A 19,988-nucleotide genomic window follows, 5' to 3' on the forward strand; every position below is an offset into this window, starting at 1 on the left:
TTAAGTAGGGATGGATATGCTACATGCTTGCTACACTTGTGAGAATTGTTGGTGAGAACTATTACCCACTAAGGTCCAGAATTGTGCTACAAGGAGTTATGTTCACTAGGTCTAGGAATGTTTGGGAGTATCCAGCTTTAGAAGTCATCTCCTTTGCTGTATGAACAGAAGATCTTCAGTTGCCAAACTGGTACTTTTTAGTGGATTACCAACTGCCTGTTTGTTTTGCCATCAGTTAGTGAGGCAGACATTGATAAATGCCTTGTAGTTAAATCCCACATGGGTAGAGGACTGCCTGCATCCATTACTTGCTTCAGGAATGTGTCTGTCACAGGCATTTGTGTGTAGCCTCTTGCTCCTTGTTCCACACACTCACCAAGCATTATTTTCTCAACTGTGATTTGGGGAAGTGGGTTACATGTGTAAAATCGCTTTTGACCTCCAGGGTTCAGTCACCTGAGCTATGGCTTTCGGTGATCCTCTGATCTCTTCCATTCTTGTACTGTTTGGGATTCAGCCCAATCTAGGAGCTCTCAAAGAGTGCTTCTGTAGTTAAAAACACAGTCTTACTGTCTCAGTTGATCTGTTAATGGTCTGTATTGGATGGGTAAAGAGTATCATTCTGCCATCCCTGTGCAGATAGGTAGTCCTCCAGTCAGCAGCTGCTGTTAAACTCCTTGTAAGTCAACATTGTATAGGAAAAATATTTACACAAACATTTATCACTTGCTTAATACTGTCATGCCAGATTTATGTTACTACTACTTGATTTGCATGATGGTGCTTTGCTGGTGGTAGTGGGCAAACTGTTGAGCTCTAAGGAAAAGTGTTTTATGTAGCTGACATTATATCACTTTATGCATTGTCTAAGCTCCTAAACTTTCCTGAACATGGGATTTTTCTAAGAAATAAGTTGCCAGATTTAGTAGTAACTAATCTAGGACTCATAAAGGAGGACCTTTTTGTAGGGGTATAAGACCAGCATGCCATGCCAGAAAGTCAGGCAGTTTATATTTTTATTGGAAAGTTCATTTGATGTTTGTGATAACATTTGGCAACCTTTCTTCCACAGCTGTGCTCAGGGTTGCAGGCTCATTACAGAAGAGCACAGAAGTCATGAAAGCTATGCATAACCTGGTCAAAATCCCTGAAATTCAAGCAACAATGAGAGAATTGTCAAAAGAAATGATGAAGGTAAGGCTAAGAAGTTATTATGGGCAGTTTGGCTGTTAAGGTGATGTTTATGGGCTCATTCTGGTAATGTTCAAGAGCTATTTTAAATTCTGGGAAACGGTTTAAGCAGTTTGCATTAATCAAGCCTTCATAAATGTAGGTTCGTATTAATTTCAGGCATGTGTTTTTACCCATTTGAAAAGCAGCATTTTCTGGCTCTTCAACGTGTTTATGACCACTACCACTAGAATCTTACTGGATTATACTGTTCTCAGAAATTGTTTCTGTGTGCTTATGTAATATTCATAGTACTCTTATTTCATCTCTGTACATAAGCTTGTGTACCATTTGTTGAATTTGTGTTCTCTGCCAATTGTACATGTCCTTTGTATGTCAGTTTTCATGGTCTATATTCACCTGAAGAATGGTCCTTGGATCAGTACACCTGCTAAGTTCAAATATTAGCAAATATATTGCTTTGTATTGTAAATGTGCATGCATTATGTAGTATGGTCCTAGTAATAAAACCACTCATTTATGCACATTTGCAGCTTGAATTACCATTGCTGCCACAGTTCAGATTTCTCTGTCACTTTGTGTATAGCACATTTTCCATTTCTGACTGGTCCATCCATTTTGTAATTGAGTTATCCTGGTGAAGACTGAAGACTAAGATTGAGATGGTAACATGCTGAGAAAGGCACACCAAACGCCCTTCTGTTAGATCTCCAGATTCTGTCAGGTGAGCTGAGAAGTATAATTCCTCCAATATGTCCTGTGTCTGCCCCACAGTCTGTTCCTAGTAGGATATACCTGGTACACATTCCATGGGGGTACCTGGGGGGCATCCTCACAAGGTGCCCAATCCACCTCAGCTGATTCATCTTAATGCAGAAGGATGTGGAGGAGACCTTCATGGGTTGCTGAGATGCTCAGTTTGGATCACAGAATATGAACTCTGCTACCATATGAAAGGAATTAATTTCCTACACTTGTGTCTGTGATTTCATCTTCTGTTACTACCTGAAGCACGTGACTGTACACGATGAGGGTGGGAATGTGGACTAACTGGTAAATTATGACACTCTTGACTCACCTCCTCATTTCAGTACAGTCCCTACAGTACTGCTGTCACTGCATCTAGCTGTTGGTCAATTTTTTGATCCCTTCCACCTTCTGTCTTTAACAAGACCCCAGTATACTTCATTTCCATTAGTTTGCTGATTACCTGCAGATGGCAGTCCTATCTTTACTAGGAGAACCCTGAGCTGTAATTTGGAGATGCTGCTTTTCATCCCAACCATTATACACTCGATAACAAATTACTGCAATGGACGTTGGAGCTCATAGTCACTTGGAGCTAATAGAGTGGATTACTAGCAGTAAAGAGGTTGTCATTGTTTCCCCAGACTGGTTATTCTCCATATCTTGGTTGCACTGTGATATCTTGTCCATGAAAACCACACATAGGAAGGTGTACAAGACATGCTGTCGATGGAGTCCTTTGCCAAGTATTGAACATATTCAACTTAACTCAAGAATGGAGACGCAACTCTCATTCTTTAATTACAGGGTTCAAATGGCTTGCAACAGCAACCTTGTGACCCTGTTCTGTTGTAGCATTTTCCTCAAGACATTCTGGGGTGTACAGTCACATTTATTTAATTATTTTATGTATCCTTTATTGACTGGGTTAGTCCCACTAGGCCAGTAGCCTCTTTTCAGATGAAACCCAATATGGTATTTTATACTGCTAAGGGAAATTTGGCCAGGGCATTGGGGAACCACCTATTCTCTTTTCAGTAGGTGCCATGGGATCTTTTATATCCTCCTGAGCTACCACCATCTCAAGTGGATGGGACTTCTGCTTAGCATCTCATCCAAAGGATGGCACACTCGTGTGAAGCACCCCATTATGCTGCACTGCAGTTGCGACAGTTAATTTACCTGGTATTGGAGTAGAAGCCACAGCATTTTGCACCAAAGGCATGTGTGCTACCTGTCACACTACTGACACATGCATTCTTCAAATTCACAAAACATATGTAGACACTATCGATGACCTCCCAAGCCTATTCTTTATCTGTACAAGGACAGATAATTTATATCCTAAGTGACGAGGACAGAATTCACACTGCTGCTGTTGAAACAGAGGCCTGTCTTCTGGATGAAGTCTCCTTCCTAGCAACTTGACATTTGATTTTCCATGGAGTGTGAAAAGTCTATTCTGCCTTTAATTGGAACATGTCTACTGTCCCACATTTTGAAAAAAAGGAACACTGTCCCACCTTGCCAGTCTATTGGCACCATCTTAGCGTTCTACACATTTCCACATCTGTGCCTTCAGTTCAGCAGCTACCAAATCTCCAGCCTTCCTGGCTTAATGGTATCAATCCATTTGCTCCGAAGATCCACCTAATGTACATCATGCTCACTGCTGCAGTTGCCTCTAACTCCTTGGGTTTATATCCTGCTCAAGATGTAACAACCAGACAGTCTTAGGCAGTGGCTCCCCATCACACATGCTGTGTCTCGTGTTTCACAGGGAGGAAATAGCAGCCTGGGTGCCAATTTCTTCAGCATTTTCTTATCCTATGTACTCCTCTTGAAGCCTATAAAGGTAAGAAAAGCTAAAAAAAATATTATCACAAAGGGAATGTGGAAAAGAAGATTAGTAAATCAGAAGGAAAAAAGTAGAAGTTGACGTTATGGAGTGCCTGTGAAGTGAAGGATTTGATATAGAAGGTCTTACACAGGTTACTTCACAGCATGATGGAACGAGTCCCCAAATTAAGGAGACACAGGAAGATCAGGGGACATCTGAAGAAGAAATATGGACATGGGAAAGAAAAAGAAATTTAATATGGTGTAATATCTATGCAAGGAGAAAGCAGAAGTAATCAATACAAAAAAGCAGCACCAAAGATATTTGAAGAGAAGTACATGCAAAGGAATCCAGACATGGAAAACTTTACAGTACAAAAAATAAGAAGACAGAGGAAAAGCAGAAAAGGAGATTCGGAATGGAGAAGTTAAAGAAATAGAAACTGAGGTTATGGAGTACCTCCAAAGTGAAGGCTTCAGTGTAGAAACTTTAATTCAAAAAGTACCACAACAGGACAGAGCAATGGATCTCCAAATTAAGGGGAAACCAGTGGAAAAGGAAGAAATTGGTCAGGCGCCATATGAAGATATTTTGTTGTCTTCCATAGGAAATCAGTATAAATGTTCACTTAAAGCTGGACAGCAAGAGAAGGAACAGGAAACTGTGGAAACTCTGACGCAGTTAATGTTGAGGAATGACAGGCCAGCAAGGATATATTATTGTGCAGCTAAGTTATTAACTGATTAAAGTTCTACCACAAAAACACCGGATAGTGAGTGAGAGAAAGGGGAAAAATCGAATACCATCATGGAAATATCAAATAGAAAAAACTATAAAGCAACTAAGACAAGAAGTGTCACTGTTAGAAGAGTATAGAAGAGGGAACAGATCAACAAAAATACTTGGAAAGATAGACATTATAAAAGCAATGTGCAGTATTAGAACAGGTCAGGATCTGTCAGGATCTATCATGCACTATCACAAATAACAAACTGAAAATCTCAGCACAGGTGGAAAAAATTAGAAGATACACAGATAAATATAAAGGAAGAGTACAAAATAAGCAACTTATTGATGACCCAAAAAAGTTTTATAGAGCTTTGGGAAACAAGGTAAAAGGATTTGAAACACCAAAAAAAGAAGAAATAGATACATTTTGGAGAAGTATCTATGAAGATCCTGTGTAACATAAAGATGCTAAATGAATAGAAGAAGTAAAAGAAAGAATAAGAACTTTAAAGGTACAGGATATGAAATGGGATGAAGTAACAGCCAGAGAGATTGAAATAAAGTTAAGAAAAGCCTCTAGAAAACTCCTGGCTCAGATGCAGTAACTAACTTCTGGTTAAAAGTGTTAACATATTTGCATGAAGATTTAGCCATGAGTAAGAGCTATTTATATGAGCACCTGGAACAGACACCAACCTGACAAACAACAGGAAAAGCAATGCTCCTTGAGAGTGAACCTGCAAGATACCTTAAAAATTATAGACCAATAACTTGCCTTCCGATGATGTATAAAATGTACACTGGAATTGATGCCGACAGAGTTTACAGTCCTGTAGAAGAAAATTCAAGTTATGGCAATAGAACAAAAGGGCAATAAAAGACAAGTCATATGGAACAAAGGATCATTTGTTAGTCATAGTGGAGAACTGTAAAAAGGGGAAGAATCTAAGTATGGCATGAACTGACTACAAAAAAGCATTTGATAGTCTCCCACATTCATGGATAAAAGGGTGCTTAAAAATGTACAAAATGCAACCTTCACTGATCGACTACATTACGGTGACCATGAAACAGTAGCAGACCACTTGGGACGAAGGACAGATTATTATTCCAGATATAAAAATTCAAAGAGGGATATTCCAGGGTGACTGTGTCACCGCTGCTATTCTGCCTTGCCCTTAACCCATTAAGCGGTCTACTTAACAGCGTAGGCCATGGCTATAATTTGGTTCCTAGATAACAAAGTGTAACGACTTCTCATCTTCTCTTTGTCGGTGAGTTAAAACTGTATAGCTCATTAGATGAACTGAAAGGACAACTGCAAGTTGTCAAAACTTTTTCAGATTATATAAGAATGTCATTTGGTCTTAGTAAATGTGCAAAAGCAACCTTTAAAGCAGGAAAACTACAGCACCAATAAAACATCAGTTTGGGACAAGAATGTGTGATATAAAAGAACTTGAGCAAGAGGGAGTGTATAAAATTTGGGAATTGATGAAGGATCAACAGTAAAATGTAAATGTGAATAAAACTTCCTAAGGAATACTTTAGAAGACTTAAATTAATCCTGAAAACCGCTTTGATATCTAGGAACAAAATCCAAGCTGTAAACCAATTTGCTCTTCCATAGGTTCATAGGTTGATACTAGGCTATTGGCCCTAGGGCCTATACAAGCCTAGCCATAACAATTCCCTGGCTATTTCTTCCCACAGTATTTACTTCCTTGTCCTAACTTACAGTTTTGGAGTGATTGACTGGCCCCAAAACGTGTTGGATAGATTACATAGGAAAACAAGGACCAAATGATTTATAAAAATCAGTGCATAACAAGAGTATGTATTCCCAGTTCTGAAGAAGGGATGGCCCTCCGTGAAATTCATTAGATGTATAGATTTGCAGTCGTGGGACTCCACACATGCATGGTGACCTCACAAGACCCAAATGTAGTGAAAGTTTTGGAACCTGAGGAGAATAAATATAAGATGACTTCCTTGCTTAAGCTAGCAGAAGCATATCAGCATCAAGCAGGAATGGAATCAAATCACAAGTAGATAAAAATCAGGCAGCAACTGAATGTGCCAAAAAACAAAATAAAGAATATAAGGTGAAGGACCAGATAAGGCAAGAAATGTGGAAAATGCAGAAATATAGTTGCAAGTATAGAAAACTTCTAGAAGAACCTCATGTTGATCAGGAACAAATGCAGGAATGGTTAAGGAGAAGCAAAGTCAAACCAAGAGATAAAAGGTTAATATTGGTGGCACAAGATAGTGGGCCACCTACACATTGGTGTACAAAGTCAATTGAACATTTGGGAGAAACAGACAAATGTAGGTTTTGTAAAACAGAATTGGAAACAGTTGCACATTTCATTGCTGGTTACGATGTATAATGGCAGAAGGACTGTATACTGAAAGGCATAATGATGTGGTAAGACTGTTGCATTGGGGATTGTGCAGACATTATGGTATTGAAGTGGCTGAAAAATGCTGGAAACATAAGCCACAAAGCATTATAGAAAGTGAAGTCTGCATCACATGGAATCATTCATTACCAACAGTTCAAAAGATAGTTGCTAGAAAACCAGATATAGTGGTCCATGAAAAGAAGACAAAATTAGCATTGACCATTGAAATCACCACACCCAGTGACTACATTGTCCTGCGTACAGAGACACAAAGTCATAAAATATCAGAATTTGCAGGTAGAAAATAGAGCAATGTGGAAGAAAGATACCAAAGTAGTTACAATAGTAATAGAGCAAATGGTCTTATAAAAAAGAATCTACAATCATATTTAGATATGTTACCAATGTATGTAATTCTGTACGAATTGCAGAAGGAGTCATTACTGGGCACAATGCGGGTGCTGCGAAAAGCACTTCTGGTTGACAAAGATTGAAACAATATTAATTTCATGAACTTTAATCTTACTTTGACTTAGGAATGGGGTCCATTCCCGTCATGGTATTAGAAACCCAAAAGATTTGGAGAAATTAAAAAAGTAAGAACACATAACTTTTATCTCAGAAGAAAGTGTAGCATAGGGTTATACAAAATAAGAACCTAAGGCTAAAACTCTGACCCTAACTGTAACTCTGAAACCTATTAATCCAGCCTTACCCCCAAAATCCTAACAGTAACCTTAAAAAGTTTAACCCTCACCCAAAAAATTATTTTCCTAACCATCATATGAAAACCAAGTAACCCTACAAACCCTAAAACCAGAAAGAACCTTTACTGTCTATTTTTTCAAGTACACCTTGTGCAGGATGCTTCAGATAGCATAACTAACAACTGCACTCCATGCGCAGTGCATCCTCTTGGTCACTGCAAGTAACTGTCACAAAGTTAATACATGGCTTGTTGACTTTTTACCATTTATGCAGTGTAGTCTCCAGAATGCGTGTAGGTGAACTCAGGAGTCTTCTGGGATGGTTCCCCTTCTGATGGACCTCTTAAAGTACACTACCAAAGTAGCGTGAAAAAAAACAGTATGGTGACCTCCCTACTTAGGAAATCTGACCTCATTTTTCAGCCATCATCTAAGGAATGGATTATTTGGGCTAGAGACTCCAAAGCCTTACTCTGATTTTTAGCACTGATCCCGCAAAGACTCTGAGGAATTGTAAACAGTTGATTATCAGAAAGAGCGTTTATGTGTCCCACGATGAAAGCACTAAAGGTACAGTTGTGTAAGAACTTAGCATAATAATAGATGTTTCAGCAGATCACTTTTGCTGTAGTCCTTATTACTGGGATTTCAGCCACAGAAGGCCCAACATCCAGCCCATCTTCCAGAACCCATCTGTCTTCCACCTCCAGGGTAGGTGGTTGCCCTCCCACTGAGGATGTCACAATTCCTGTATATAAACATGACACCTACCCACCTAATTTTAGAGCTTTTCTGCCCAAGACAAGCACAAGGTATCCACCCTGCTAGACCCTAAACAAGGTTGTAAGGATACTGTTCAAACAGGAGTGCAGGTCTACTCTCTGTGGCACAGAGGCTTAGAACAGTAGTGCTCTGCATGGCTTCCCAGACTTCAGTAGGCCAGAGGCCCTGAGAGAGAGAGTGAAAGCTGAAGGGTTAAATGCATAGCAGTAGGGTACCCCACCCCAGCATGCCCAAAAAGAGAAGGGGTGATGGTAGGAGGAAACCATTACTGCAGCAGTGAAGAGTAGTATGATCCACATACAGATCATTGTTGAAATAGCCCGTACTACTGTGACTATTCTCAGATCTAAAGAGGCTAGAGAGGTAGACAGATTATTACGGTTTGGCTGCAAAAAGTCCAGCAGAATTTCAGGTGCAAACTGAATCCTTGCTTGGTAGGCCATGTCTTGCATGCAGTGTTTGGAAAGTAGTATAGACTGATGACCAGTTAGCTGGATCAGAAATAACCACTGCACTCACACACCTCTGAAAGGCACAGTGGCTACTGTACTCCTATTGTCCTGGGCTCTCATGGTCCCTTTCATCTTCTTTCCATGTTGGAGTAACAGAACAAAAATGCAGTAAGTCAACCACTTACAGATTTTCTGCTTGGAGCCAAAACATTTTTTTCCTTTTTCTGGATACACTTAACTGACTGATCTGAGATTCTGAGATTCTGATTTTTTTTTTGTTTGTTTTGTAAATACTATTCAATGCGTGTGTATGCTTAAGTAGTGTAGATCAGAGTGTAAATTGTGTGTGCTATATCTTTCAGAAGCATGCAAGGCTGTACATACACATATAAATTCCAAACGTGCAATCCCTAGTGCAATTTTGTAGAAGCAGCCAGAGTGACCATGCGTGATCTCAGTTGTTAGTTTGTATATAAGTTACTTAAAGGACAGCCGCACCCTCAGACTCAAAAAAACATATTAATTTTATCATGGTTTGATGTTTCCTACATTTTAATAGCACTCTGAGACTATTTTGAGCTTTTTAGATATTTTTAGATGCAATTTTTGACTCTGACCACATGGGGTCTGGCATATTGAAAAAATTCAGACTGTTTACTCTGCCTCTAAGTATCCCAGAATGCATTATTTGTCTCCAAAAATGGCATCAGATCTGCCACGTTTTGCCTTAAGCTGCTGTCACTTCATTGACTTAAAAGGCATTCACTGCAGTCTTAAAATCCCCTACTTTTGGTTAAAATGTTATCCTTTTTCAATGACCACTTAAAATACAAACAGTGCAAATGCTACAGAACAGAACTGAAAGGTGCATTTTCTTACTCTTTCATCTTAGAAATGCTAAATTGCTTTCTTTTGTGAAGGCTGAAATCTAGCTCTTCAAGGAATCTCCCCTCCCTTCCCTAGCTGTCAAAGAGCCAAGGGTAATTTGACCCATTATCTGCATGTGATTGACAGCTTGTCACAGCAAGTGACCAGAGTAATGTACTGTTTGCTTGTCAGCCTTTTCCTCCTTACAGTGGGAGACTTTTTGTTGCACTACTCCTGTCAAATTTAAAACTAAGCTACATAGCACTGGCAATAATCCCTGCTTTGCAAAGCAATCTGCCACTTATTTTCCCTTCCTGTTTAAATAGCTAACAAATGATGCACTATAAACTTGAAATATTTTAGACTTGCATGACAGCACCCACATGCTTTTTTGAGTCAATATTTTAAAAAAATGATGGTAGTGCATACACACACGCAGACACACACACTGCTTTACTTCTACAGTGATTTAGATTTTATTTTTACATTTTATAGCAGTGTACTAACCAAGCAGAGAAATCTGGTTCAAAAGCAAGGATAAATTGATCCTGAAATACCTATGAACCTCAGTGCAAGAAATTAGGACAAAGCCATACATAGAAGTGGGACAAAGGCACAAACGGAAAAGCTTAGTCCGGGTCTGAACTGTCTGCAAACAGCTACAGTTAACTTTGAGTATGTGTCTACCTGTTTGGGCCAATATTAATTTTCCCCTGACGAGCACTCTGCTTTGGCTTGTAAGCAGCCCCCCCACACACACACACACACACACACACACACACACACACACACACACATTCCACTTTCTCTTATTCCCTTCTGTTAGCAAATAGTATCCGCCATAACTCATCAATACTGTGTGTTTGTAAATTTAAACTATGACCACAGTAGCCTACTGATACAAGGTTATCCTGTTTTTCCACCTGAGAAATTAAGAAATGACTTGGTTTCAGAGCAGTCCTTGGTCAATTGTGATTGTTTCTTAACACATACTTGCCTTTGCTTTGTGATTGTTTCCAGCCCCCTCATACGAGCAACTAACAGGGTCTCTACCTGCTTTGCTCCCCACCCTGCCCCCTATTCCCTCCCGCTCCAGGTGGTCCCACCTTTATTGGACTCAAAACCCCTCCCATCTTTCCAATAGCCAACCACAGCGCTAACCCAACACTACCTCCTCCATCTTCCCACTACTATCACACCTCCTCAACTGACATGTACCAGCATACCTTACCTATGCTCACTGCATGCACTCTCCTTGCATATCTTACATCCTACTAAAGCTCCGTCATTCCCCCACTCAACCACTACCACTGTACTACTACTCACACCACCACTCATGTCTCACCCACACTCAACTCCCCTCCCACCAGCTCAAGAACCATCCCTATGCACCCCCCACATATTCTAAGAACTATATTACTCAAACATAAAGCAGCCCTACAACTTAACATAGTAACCCTCGCACCATACCTAGTACCCACAGAGCACAATCATAAAGTTTCCCTTATAAACAAACACATTCAAAAACTGAGAAAACTAATAATCTCATGCATATCAAAACTAGCCCTAAGTGGAGACATCCACCCCAACCAATTACTGCCCCGTAGCTATTCTCTCTCCACTCTCCAAAATACTAGAGAGACGCATACACTCTCCGGTCTCAGACTACCTCCTTACTATCAACCTCCTTTCCAGTACTCAGCATGGTTTCTGACCAAACCATAGCACCACCACTGCCTTACTCTCCTTTACTAACACTATCCTTCAGTATAAAAACAATGGCCATCTCTCCTCTGCTACTTTCCTAGACCTATCTAAAGCAATTGACATGGTCCCACACAAACAACTTATCTCTGTCCTCAATAACCTATCCTTCTCACAATCAGTCACCAACTGGTTTCAGATTTACCTGTCTGACCGCCAACAATCCGTTGTATGGCAGAATGACATCTCCCCAACTACCTGTCTCCATAGGGGTTCCCCAAGGATCCATCCTTGGACCCCTACTCTTCTCTGTTTACACCAATAATCTAGCCTCTGCCACCAAACGTGGCACACTCATACAATATGCAGATGACTCAACCATCATCTGCTTAGCCCAGTCCCTACCGAAACTGCAAAAAGTCACACAGGAAGCCTTTTCCTCTGTTGAAACATGGTTATCCGATGCCCAATTAATACTCAACCCAAACAAAACTAAACTACTCATCTTCCAACCCACCAAACATACTCAAAACAACTCTCACTTTAACATCACAGCAAAAGACAACACCATTATATACCCAACTGAACACACCAAATTGCTAGGAGTGGAAACAGAAAATAAACTAATATTTGACATTCACATATCCATGACCATAAAAAAGTCCACAAAAAACTAGGAGCATTATACAGAAAAGAGCAATTTCTCACCAAAGCAGCAAAGATTTCAATAGCAAATTCCCACCTTATCTCCACCCTACTTTATGCCTCTCCAATATATACCAACCTAAGGCAATGTGGTCTAAACAAGCTAGAGACCTGCTACAACAAAAATCACCAAATTCACCACAGGGGAATCCTACCGTTGTCACCACTGTCTGTCACTTGCTGAACTGGGCTGGCTTGAACTCCCTCACCTGCTTCAGTGGTATCAACTCTCACTCGCCCACAAACTAGTAAACCATCCACTAAATGTTCCATCCCTCCAGAATCTACTCCAACCCTAATCGCACCACCAGACCACTAAGATCCAACAACAAAAATCACTTGCAGATCACTAAAGCCAATAACTCTGCTGGTGAAGCACTATTCTCTTGCGCCATAGCCAAATTATGGAACTAACTCCCACCCACAATTACCTCCGTACCATCATGCACCCACTTCAAAACTTTATTAAAAGCGCAACTAAAAACATGCTGGCTATGCCCTTGCAACTCCCAGTCTAATATCATCCACCCCATCCAACCACTACCTTTCTTTCCACTCCACTAACTACCTTGATTATAGCAAGCTCAGATGCTCATAAGCCTAGTACTTATTATACAGCAGGAACTTTTCATTGTAACATTTGTTAACGTCTGTTATGTACTTCACAGATAAAGATTCTATTTGTCTATTGATGTACTATGTTCTTCATCTGTAAATATGTTGTAAGTAAGTGCTATGTTAAATTGTTAATCATTATAATCCAATGTAACTACTGTCTATTTTACTGTGGAGCTTTTCTCCCCGGGCCTACGCTGAAAATAGACCTACGTCCAGTCTGACACTCCCGGTCAACAAATATAAATAAATAAAATAAATAAATAAATAGAAGTAGGATTATTGCTCCTATCAAATTAGGAAAGATTATGAAATAGTAGGTCTTGCATTAGTATGAATTTTCAAAAGGGTATGAAATCTGAAACTTAAATGTCTGTCATTGATTTCATTCTTCAGTCTCTAATGATTTGGCAGCAATTGTCCCAAAAAAAAAAAAAAAAAATTGATTCAAAAAGATAATAGCCACACAATACAGCTGGTAACCTGTCAAAGAAGGGGCTCCTTTTAATATTAGTACTACTAACTTGAGCATCTGACAAAATAAAAAAAACATGCATTTATGAAATGAAAGTTATCCCTAACTGGATTATTACAGTTAATGGTAAACCCTCCATGTTTTCTTCCAAAATAGCATTTTCTGGGGAGGGATTATTAGGGGAAGAGCAACATTTTGAGCCAAGTTCAGGGACAGCTGAGAGGTTGGGATATGCCTAATTCTAAAAAAGCAATTTATTTGCATGTACCTAGCAACAGGAAATCTGGACAAGGCAAAATATATGTGGGGGGACATCAAAACAGTACAAACAATTGATCTTGTATAAACTGAGAGAGCTGATCGAATAACAGGTCTTGCTTTAGCATGCATTTTTCTGAAGGTTATGAAGGCTGAAACTCAGTGTCTCATTTAGTGACTTTATTCTGAAAGAGTTTGACTGAAAACCACAAAAATTGAGACTAACAATCCAAAAATAAAAAGCCTTGCTTGCAGTCACACACATTCTTGCCTCCTTGCTTGCAGTCACACACACACACACACACACACACACACACACACACACACACACACACACACACACACACACACACACACTTGCCCCCTTGCTTGCAGTCACACACACACACACACACACACTTGCCCCCTTGCTTGCAGTCTCACACACACACACACACTTGCCCCCTTGCTTGCAGTCTCACACACACACAATTGCCCCCTTGCTTGCAGTCTCACACACACACAATTGCCCCCTTGCTTGCAGTCTCACACACACACACACTTGCCCCCTTGCTTGCAGTCTCACACACACACACACAATTGCCCCCTTGCTTGCAGTCTCACACACACACACACACACACACACACACACACACACACACACAATTGCCCCTTGCTTGCAGTCTCACACACACACACACAATTGCCCCCTTGCTTGCAGTCTCACACACACACACACAATTGCCCCCTTGCTTGTGGTCAAACACACACACACAATTGCCCCCTTGCTTGCAGTCACACACACGCACTCTTGCCCCCTTGCTTGCAGTCACGCACAAACACTCTTGCCCCCTTGCTTGCAGTCATACACTATTGCCCCCTTGCTTGCAGTCACACACACATGCACACTATTGCCCCCTTGCTTGCAGTCACACACACACACACTTGCCCCTTGCGGACACACACACACACACACACACACACACACACACACACACACACACACACACACACACACACACACACACACACACACACACTTCGACCTTGCTTGCAGTCAGAATCTGGACATTGCAACAGCACTGAAACAGACATTCAAAGATAACACATGTAGCCAGTGGCAGTCTAAGTTTCACTTTCAGTTAGTGATATTTTAAAATTCTCAGACCCTTTGCACACGAAATGCACATGTTGTTGAATACACCTTCCTGATTGTATATAATTATATTCCTTGTACAATGCAGTCCAGTTTTAGTGGGTGTTTTATATTTACTGTTTCAAACATTTTTCCTGAAAACAGTGCAACAAAATGCATGCACCAATAATGACAATACTGCCCAATTCTGAATATTTCCATCACAAGTGTAGTCAGACTTCTACAGTCCACCAGTATCAGTACATACGCACAATTTCTGAAGCAGTAAACGTCCTGTAAATAATTCCACATTAAAGCGATCTGTAACTAATGAAGCTGTTGCTGCTAGCCAAAAATTAGATGTCATGTCATCAACAAATAATGTCATAGTTGCCCTTTTTGAATAATTTACTCGTCTTACACAAGAACAATAAGCTGGTAATACTGCAGTAGGGAATGGATGACAATCTTCTTCACCAGAAAGGAGTGCATCATCCACCCCATTTGCAATGCAGTACAGTTTCACAAATGCATCTATGTGAGTAGAAACCACAGCCTTCTGCATCAAAAGCAAACAACCTGTTGTGATATTAGCAAAGCAAGCAGACATAAGCAGCACTAATAATTGTTGCAGCCCTGCATCTCTCAGCTCCCTGTAAAATCTACTCAATCAGTTGTATCTATGAACTTCACAGCACAAGAAATATTGAAAGAGGCAAAATTTCACCCTTGCTTGCAGTCACACACACACACACACACACACACACACACACACACACACACACACACACACACACACACACACTTGGCCCTTGCTTGCTGTCTCACACACATTTGCCCCCTTGTTTGCAGTCTCACACACTTGCCCCCTTGCTTGCAGTCTCACACACACACTTGCCCCCTTGTTTGCAGTCTCACACACACACACTTGCCCCTTGCTTGCAGTCTCACACACACACACTTGCCCCTTGCTTGCAGTCTCACACACACACACTTGCCCCTTGCTTGCAGTCTCACACACACACACACTTGCCCCTTGCTTGCAGTCTCACACACACACACTTGCCCCTTGCTTGCAGTCTCACACACACACACTTGCCCCTTGCTTGCAGTCTCACACACACACACTTGCCCCTTGCTTGCAGTCTCACACACACACACTTGCCCCTTGCTTGCAGTCTCACACACACACACTTGCCCCTTGCTTGCAGTCTCACACACACACACTTGCCCCTTGCTTGCAGTCACACACACACACTTGCCCCTTGCTTGCAGTCTCACACACACACACACACACACACACACACACACACACTTGCCCCTTGCTTGCAGTCACACACACACACACACACAATTACTCCCTTGCTTGCGGTCGCACACACAAACACACTTGCCCCTTGCTTGTGGTCAAACACACACACACATTGCCCCTTGCTTGCGGTCAAACACACAATTGCCCCCTTGCTTGTGGTCACACACACACTTGCCCCCTTGCTTTTAGGTCACATACACACACACTTGTTCACACACAGACACACACACACACACACACACACACACACACACACACACACACACACACACACACACACACTTGCTGTATCCTATGGACATTAGAAGGCCTCCAGCTGAAGGCACTACATATGTTACCTGTATTTTTTAGCAAGTTCCTCCTCCTATTTTATTTCTTCTCACTCAGAGCCCCTACCATGATAGTGCTATCCCTGGCCACAAAAAAAAAAGGTTGCAAGGCATGTACTTCACTACCAGAAAACTGAGAACAGAAAAGCTTACCAGCCTTAGAGATTTTATCAGACTTTGCTTCTCAGTAGCTTGTGTGCTATACTCACTCACAAAATGTTATATTAACAGGCAGAATATCACTTTGCAGACTAAAGAAATATTATTTTGTCTACCAAACTTTATAACAAAGTCAAAAAAATATATGCCATTCTGATTCCATTATTTCAATAGGAATTGGCAGCAACTCTCACTCAAGGCATGCTGCTTAGCAGCTTTACAATGACTAAGCTGCTGTGCTTGTACAAGCAGCAAAATTCCTCATTTCCTTTCCCATCTATCTTCTATTTCTCTCATTTCCCTTACGTTTTTCATTAATTTAAAAACAAAACAACACGCAAGCTCAAAGAATATGATAGCAACCGTGACATTAATCTTACAAGAACCTGCGCTCTATGTGTAACTGAGCATTGTGAAGTGTCTGAGGCTACTTCTAAACTATGGACACATACTGATGGACAAAATGTTGAACCTCTATATTGCCTACATCACTGTATATTTGCCTGCTATAATAATCTTACATGGGAACCCAGAAATGCACTTAGCTTAGTTGCATGAAACAAGTATAGCTGCAGAAACCACCCCTGGACTACTACCACTCTCTTGCTGACTATTCATAAGTATGTTTACAGGCTGCAGAATTACTCAATAAATAAGTTTTATGCCTAATGGCTCCAACGCCCACATTAAAATAATTTCATTACCCAGCTAACGGGAAAAAAAAGGTATTATTCAGCTGTGGCAAAGTTTCAAGCAGGTAGCAGGTTTAATGGCACACACACTAAAACGGAGCAAGCACAGTAGCATAACAAATAAAACGGAGCAAGCCCAGCAGCATAACCAATAAAACGGATTACTAATATTAAAAAAAAAATAAAAAACATGACAAGACCGAAACACGAAGCTCAACAACAGAAACAAACAGCTGAAAACATTACAAAACATCTGCAGCATGCAATCAGCACGAGGCATCAACAAACTAAAGAAAACCAAATACAGCTACAAATACAGCAAGGTTTTTAAAAAAAACACACCAGCAACCACAATCGCGAAGCACAAGGCATCAACTAAAGAAAACCAAATATAGCTGCAAATACAGCATAGTTTTTAAAAAACACCAGCAAGCAACTAAAAACACTAGACAGTAATACAATTACTACAAGCAGCAATACACTTACTTCAGAAGGAAACCCAAAGGCAGCAAGCACAGAAACACAGGCCGACTCAAGAATACAAAAGACGCCAGCATTAAACATAACCAGGGAAATATAAACCCTGGATCAAAACGAAAATAAGTAGGCTAAGCTAAAAATGCAGCTGCGAAAGGGAAGCACGTGGCACCTTTACAAACAGAAAAAGATTAACTCCACTAATGTGCAATTAAAAACTTGGGAGGACACAATATAAGGGCTAGGGAGGCATAGAAACAGGGACAGATTACATTTAGGATACACTATTAAGAAAGTAATAAGTAATAAGACTTACCGTACTTATGAAGTAGCAAAACGCTGGTGAAGAAGTGCTTCACATGAATAGAGTCGACCAGATTTGCTAACACAGAAAAGGAGTTCCACACAGCACCTAGTCCATTTATTAGGTTAACAGTGGGCTGGGAAAGGCAGTGTTGACATCACAATGTGGGAGGATCACAGGGATTCTGTACAGCATGCAAATAAGGCAGTGTTTACGTCACTTTGGGGGAGGAAACCTCCCAGGGTCTTCAGCAAGAGCTATGGCAGATGCGACATCATTATTTAAGAGACGACTAGACAGTTTTCATCTTGGTTTTAAAACTGAAAGTCAAACAGTACGGAAAAGTATGAAGCCTAAGCAGTAAAAGAGAATAGTGGATTTTTTTTTAAAGCTGCGGTTATGTTTTTTTGAGGCTGTATCACATAACAGGATTTTAGAGAGACATCAGGTAGAGATATTTGATTTGATATCCCATTGTTTTCCTTTAAGTTGTAGTCAGTAAGCCTCTATAGTGATGTTTGTATAAAATAAAGCAGCTTGAACAGAACCCAGGAAGACTCATTTCTTCGTGTCCTAACATGAAAGTGACAGGGTGTCAGAACCAGGATTGAAGAGAGAAGAACATTTGGAGCCAAGAGATGTAAAGACGATAGCGAGGGTAAAATCAAGAGAGAGGAGCACAAACACAAATAGGGAAGAATCAAAGGTAATGAGAAATAATACAAATTATTTACTCTATGTGAAAGATGACAAAAGGGGCATTACAAGGGCACAAACCGCATTATCAGACAAGCGAAAAGTACAAAAAGTTTAACTAAAGAAAATGTTTAAGATAGAAGTATTTGATGCAATGATTAAAGGTAAAGCAAAAAGACGAGTGTGCTTAAACCAAAACAAGTGTTTAAGGCAAAGTTGGGCATGTTTAGAGTAAAACGAGCACAAGAAAAGTACATTGAGCATGAAAAGGGTTTAAATGAGCAAAACGAATATAATAAGAAAAGATAAGGGCACATTAAGCAAAAAATAAATAAACCAAGGCGACTGCATGTGTTTTGGGCAAAGTGCTGTGTTTGGGCATAACTACGACTTCGTATTGTATCAAGTTATCCAGAGTATCTCAGAGTACGTAAAAGTGCTTACAGTGTGTGCTTATTACTGTGCATGTGTTTTGAAGAGTTCATTGTGTGCAAAGTGCAACTATTTCGTGCCATGCAGTCAAAGTATACCTGTTTTGAAACATTCTTGGGCTGGGTGTGTCTGTTCGCAAAGTGCCGCCATTACAGAGTGCTTCTTGTACTGCAAAGAGTTGCCTAGCATGGTACTGCCATTTGTGGACATTTCAGTGTGGTGAATGCAGTTATTTTCGAAGTGCAATTGCTTTGAAAGTTACTGAGTTTTGGGCAATAGATGTTCGATTTATTCTTATTGTGCAATTGCTTGACATGTTTCTTACACTAAGAGGTGTTTTCTTGCAAACGACATTACAAGAGTATTACAGGGCTCGTGAATTACTCACTTACACCGTAAAGTTCTCGAATGTTTCTTACAGTGATTACTTAAACCGATAAAAATTCCAAAAGTATTGAAAGCCCAAGAAGTTTATTTCGCAAAGTCCAGCAAAGTATCGAAATGCCTGAGAAGTTTATTTCGCAAAGTCCAGTTATTTGAAAGTACTAAGAGTTTGTTCATTCATATAATTCCGATAAGCCCAACAAAAATATAATTTCAGGTCAGGAAGACATTGGACAAGTACTGTTTATGAAGTATCTGATGAAGTCCATTCAATTAGGACGAAAACGCATGGTGTGATAGAAAGCGTTAATGTGTTTACGTGTTTTTGCAGTTGAATAGTAATAAATTTGTATTTGGCCTAAGTAAGTTCATGGCTTCTCTCTGAGCTTCAGCACTCCTGTTTTTTGTGGTTCAAGTACTGTTTATGCCAGAAACTTATGTATGTTTGTGTATTCATGTTTATTCGCAAAACCCTTCGCTGGTATATGGTAATATGGCAGGCGGATTTCGAAAACCTCTGCCACTTGTGTTTCAATCAGAATATTGCAGAGTACTGGAAAATATTTGAGCAAGAGTACGATGTTTTCATACAAGCAGCTTATGCAGAT

General features: G+C 40.3%; 1 protein-coding gene across 1 annotated transcript in view; it reads left to right on the forward strand.

Moving 5' to 3' along the window:
* The window catches only part of CHMP3 (charged multivesicular body protein 3), a 547,243-nt gene that overhangs the window by 172,726 nt on the left and 354,529 nt on the right, over positions 1 to 19,988 (forward strand). The window contains exon 4 of the mRNA XM_044063986.1: positions 1,073 to 1,194. Within this exon, the coding sequence (XP_043919921.1) occupies positions 1,073 to 1,194 (122 nt within the window). The remainder of the gene's footprint in view (positions 1 to 1,072; positions 1,195 to 19,988) is intronic.

This window comes from Protopterus annectens, chromosome 2.part2 (genome assembly GCF_019279795.1).
Source record: "Protopterus annectens isolate FY-2018-M chromosome 2.part2, PAN1.0, whole genome shotgun sequence".
Lineage (NCBI taxonomy): Eukaryota > Metazoa > Chordata > Ceratodontiformes > Protopteridae > Protopterus > Protopterus annectens.